The sequence below is a fragment of the Sinocyclocheilus anshuiensis genome, unplaced genomic scaffold (genome assembly GCF_001515605.1).
Source record: "Sinocyclocheilus anshuiensis isolate Anshui unplaced genomic scaffold, SAMN03320099.WGS_v1.1 scaffold1903, whole genome shotgun sequence".
In the NCBI taxonomy this organism is placed as follows: domain Eukaryota; kingdom Metazoa; phylum Chordata; class Actinopteri; order Cypriniformes; family Cyprinidae; genus Sinocyclocheilus; species Sinocyclocheilus anshuiensis.
Window position 1 is genome coordinate 242,545 of NW_015552681.1, and position 4,560 is coordinate 247,104.

Below are 4,560 nucleotides of genomic sequence, written 5' to 3' on the forward strand. Positions count from 1 at the left end.
GCCCCCATGGTGATACCGGTATTACCGGTGTTGTCACACGTCGATTAACCGGTGGGAAAATTTCCTCACCGTCACAATCCTAGCGTGATGCTTACTTTGTCTGAAGTCTGGACGTTTGCGCATGAAGCGTTGGTATCGATCCCTCTTTCAGAAGCAATCTTTGCTCAACTCCAGCGCTGAACTGACCCTCGTTTGTGAGGCAGTCCGGCGTAAAGTGTTAGCACAAACGTATAGGACTTTTCCGGGACATTTCCTTCGAAAATGAAATTTAACCACCGTGTCCTCAGCGGTCTATGGAGACTCCTATGTTCGTTGGTGCATCCCAACACACGACACTTGTAATGGCTCTTTGGCGCTGACATTGTATCTTCAGCAGCTACAGCAAGAAAACAGTAATGCGGCTGTGTCCTCAGCGGTCTATGGAGCCTCCTATGTTCGTTGGTGCATCCCAACACACTACACTTTTAATGGCTCTTTGGCGCTGACATTGTACCTCCAGCAGCTACAGAAAGAAAACAGTAATGGCAGACCGCTGCTTCTCACTCAGGGCTGTGTATATGCTAATAGGGCAGAGAGTGTCACAAATGGGCGGGACTTTCCCAGACTATGACGTCATAGTAGTGAGAAATCTGGAACTGCTAGTGCGGAGAGACTATTTATGATTTATTGGGATTATAAAACAATGAGTGGGTGGATTTTTACCATAGGCTGGTTGTTTTCACACACTGCGGCCACACAACTGTGTTCAACCACCTTATAAAAGTGATTTTTGCATTCTGTGGCACCTTTAAAAAACCATGGTAAACAGCAAACATATTTGTGCTGTTTAATGCATTTAAGACATTGTGTTTTCCTCAGAGCATAACTGACATGTCACAGGTATATTTTTCATCTGTAAATGTTAGAAAGTCATGCTTAAACCGCATAAACACATTTCATTACACAAAATAATGTTCTATTTAGCAACATCATATGAGCCCTTTAACAGCACACACTTTGCGATATCATTAATTTTGTAAGCATTTCATCTCTTTCCCCATTTACAATGCAAACCATAAACTGCACATGAAGTGTGTGTTGCAGAAGTATTGACAGACTTGAAAGTCTTCTTTTTTTTTTCTTAAAGTAACCACTGTTTAATAAAAAAGAAAAAAAGCTATTTTATGTTGTTTTTCTCCCTGATGTACCGAAAACATACCAAACTGTAACTTCAAAATCGAGGTGTGTACCAAACCATAATTTTTGCGTACTGTTACACACCTAAGGGTTAGTTCAAATCCCTTACTGTAATTAACTGTAGCTAATTAGAGAAGCGAGAGAAGGATTGCTCAGTCAGTTCAGGGAAGTGTGAAGCATAGACATCATTCGTTTGTGGTTTTTGTGTTTGTTTAAATGCATTAAGAATGGCTTGTCAGTGGACCATGGCTTTTATCTTTGTGCTCGATCACTGGCTTGACTCTCTAATGGAATCCTATAGGTATCCTGTGTCATTCAGTATGGCTATGCATTACATCTGATTCTCCTTGGATGAGTCATCGGCAATGTCATGCCCCACACACGGGGGACACGGGGGAGTGAGCTCAGTGTGCAATCATCACTGCTACATCTCACATCATCTCTTCATCACTCTCATGTACTGTGCTCTTTCTCTCTCAGGTTTGATTCATCTAGAGGCACTCAGTGGGAGGAGCCATGACCGAGGGGGAGGGGCAGTTCTACAGCGTGCAGGTGGGTGATTCCACCTTTACGGTGCTCAGAAGGTACCAGCAGCTCTGCGCCATCGGATACGGTGCCCAGGGTATCGTCTGGTGAGTGCGCGGCTGGAATTAACAGTTTTATCTGCCTCCATACTAATGATGTCATCATCCCATTAGGCATTGCCTGTCTCCATGTGTCATGAGCGCAGCAGATGTGTTTTTGTAATTGACCTGAATGTCTCATTAGAGATTTGGATCCCTGATTTACAGCTGCTGTAATGAGAGGGATTTTACAGCTAGCTGCATGTCTATATTGTTTACTGCAGGAGATGGACACCAAATGTCTGATACCATAATGACATACAAAGGGCATTTAAAAGTGAATTGAGGTATAATAGGACATCATAAATGCATAAATATGGACGTGAATCATACTTGAACAAATGATGGTAACTACAATGATGATTGTGATCATGTCAGTGTGCCCATTTTTCTGCCCCATAAAGCTCCGCTCTGGACACTGTACTTGGCATCCCAGTCGCTGTGAAGAAACTGAGCCGGCCCTTTCAGAACCAGACCCATGCGAAGAGGGCTTACAGAGAGCTGGTTCTGCTCAAGTGTGTTAATCACAAGAATGTACGTCCCCTTAACAGTGCACTCTTCCATTCAGAAGTATGCTTTGAGGCTGCGGCAAACTAACTGACTCAACTGATTTGGTCAGGGCTATCACACCTACAGGCTGTTTTTGCTGGGATGTCAGAGCTCTATCACACTCACCGGTTAAGAATGTCAGAGAGGTGACAGACTGAGCAACTACCTCTGACATTTCTCTCCAATTTCCTGTCACTGAACGGCCTACTTTGGCTGAGAAAACAATATGCAGTTAAAAATAAGAACAGAAGTCCTACATGAACATATGAGCTAAATTCAGATGTAATTCTTGGAAATAACATTACCCGTAACTTTACAAAATTAAAAATTATGTTTTGAATCCAAAATAGGTTGTTATATGATTCAAGAAATTTGTGAAATTAAGACAGCCATGAATGTTAGCATTGTAATTTTACTATTGTATTGTAAAATTTGTGTTATTATTATTATTATAATTTAATATTAAATACTTCAATAAATATTCAGCCCACTGTATTTACATTTAATATACTGGTAATTACTGTTAATAATAGCTTGTATAGAAAATACATAGAATAATTCAAAACTTTATAACGACTCTGAATTGAAAAGCAGTATAAATGTTGTACATGACCTTTTACCATTAGCTCTTTTTGATTAATCAGCAACCAGTAAGCTTATTTTGGTTAAATTATTTATTTGATAGCTGCTAATTGGCCAGTGACTGTTGCTTATGACTTAAAAACAGGTAATGAGACGTTGGCCTTTGTTGTCAAGCTGATTGTTATGTGTAGATTAGTCCAGATTTATTTTCTCATTCTTTCCCTTCCAGATCATCCGTTTGCTTAATGTCTTCACACCCCAGAAGTCATTGGAAGAGTTTCAGGATTTGTAAGTTTTGAGTTTATAAATTCATGTGTTTATGCTGACCTTGTCATTTAGTGTAAGCTGAGTTTGTATGGCCGTAGGGTGTATTGGTCCTTTGGCGTTGTTATTAACATTCATAGTTTTGCTGAGACCACAATGCACTCTCAAGAGGAACTGATGAATTACGCTGTCCTACTGCTGCGTGATAATTATAGCTTTAGAATAGAAAATTATATGTTATTAAATCAAGATTAATTATAAATCCTGACCACAGCACTTCTGTTGCTGTGTTTTATAGAAGTGTTGCTGACACTATTAAGCATTAAGCTTGGGGTCTGGGGTTTTTATATGCTAGTCAGTACTATGCATGTAAGGATTTGTAAGAGATCATTTGAGTTATACGTGAGCACAGGAGACTGTGAAGAATCTGGTTTCTCTCAGGTACTTGGTAATGGAACTGATGGACGCTAGCCTTTGTCAGGTGATCCACATGGACCTGGACCATGAGAGGATGTCTTACCTGCTCTACCAGATCCTGTGTGGCATCAGACATCTACACTCAGCTGGCATCATTCACAGGGTGAGATGTTCTCTGTGGAAAGTTTATTATCGGTAACTACAACTCATATGACAATTAAGTAAAAACAAGGCTAAAATAATTAGAATAAATAACAGAAAATAAAAAGAAATGTTAACTAACCTTAATTTTTTTGTTTTAGTTTTTGGTGCTCTGTAAATTATCAAATTTAGCAATAAAATAAAATAAAAAATTAAATTATCCCACTTATTAGCGTGGCTACTTAAATGTAGTTGAAATATCGATTTGAGTGAAATTATTTCATTTTGTGAGAAGTTAGCGAAACTATGTAAAAAAAAAAAGTTTGATTATACAGTTCATTGGTCATTATGCTAAAATATGTAACTTCATGTCATAATGCTGCCATTGCCATTGATCAGATTCAAACCTTCCAGAGAGCCATGTCACAATTGTACAGTGATTAATGTGTTAACTTTCACTCTACTCTACTTTTACTAAAACTACACCTAAGAAAAAACAATTGAGAAACTAATGTGAAAACTAATGAATGATAAATTTAACTGAACATAAAATTTCACTAAATTAAAATTTCTAAACTATTTATTTATTTAGTCATTTAGCAGACGCTTTTATCCAAAGCGACTTACAAATGAGGACAACAGAAGAAATCAATTGTAGTATTAAAACAACTAAAAACAGATCCAAAACTAAAAGCTAAAACTTTATAAATACTACCTATACACATTTTAAAACTAAAGAAATTAAATAAAAATGACAAATACATACAACAAAATTTCAAAACTTAACATTTAAATGAAAAACAAAAAA

General features: G+C 37.9%; 1 protein-coding gene across 6 annotated transcripts in view; it reads left to right on the plus strand.

The window, feature by feature from the left end:
* Positions 1-4,560, plus strand: part of LOC107667593 (mitogen-activated protein kinase 9-like) — a 54,048-nt gene that overhangs the window by 19,428 nt on the left and 30,060 nt on the right. For all 6 annotated transcript variants that reach the window (XR_001631796.1, XR_001631797.1, XM_016459300.1 and 3 more), the window contains exons 2-5: positions 1,657-1,808; positions 2,204-2,333; positions 3,160-3,218; positions 3,636-3,774. Coding sequence is in view for 4 of the 6 variants with exons in the window: in XM_016459300.1 (XP_016314786.1) it covers positions 1,693-1,808; positions 2,204-2,333; positions 3,160-3,218; positions 3,636-3,774 (444 nt within the window). In the remaining 2 variants the exon portion in view is untranslated. The remainder of the gene's footprint in view (positions 1-1,656; positions 1,809-2,203; positions 2,334-3,159; positions 3,219-3,635; positions 3,775-4,560) is intronic.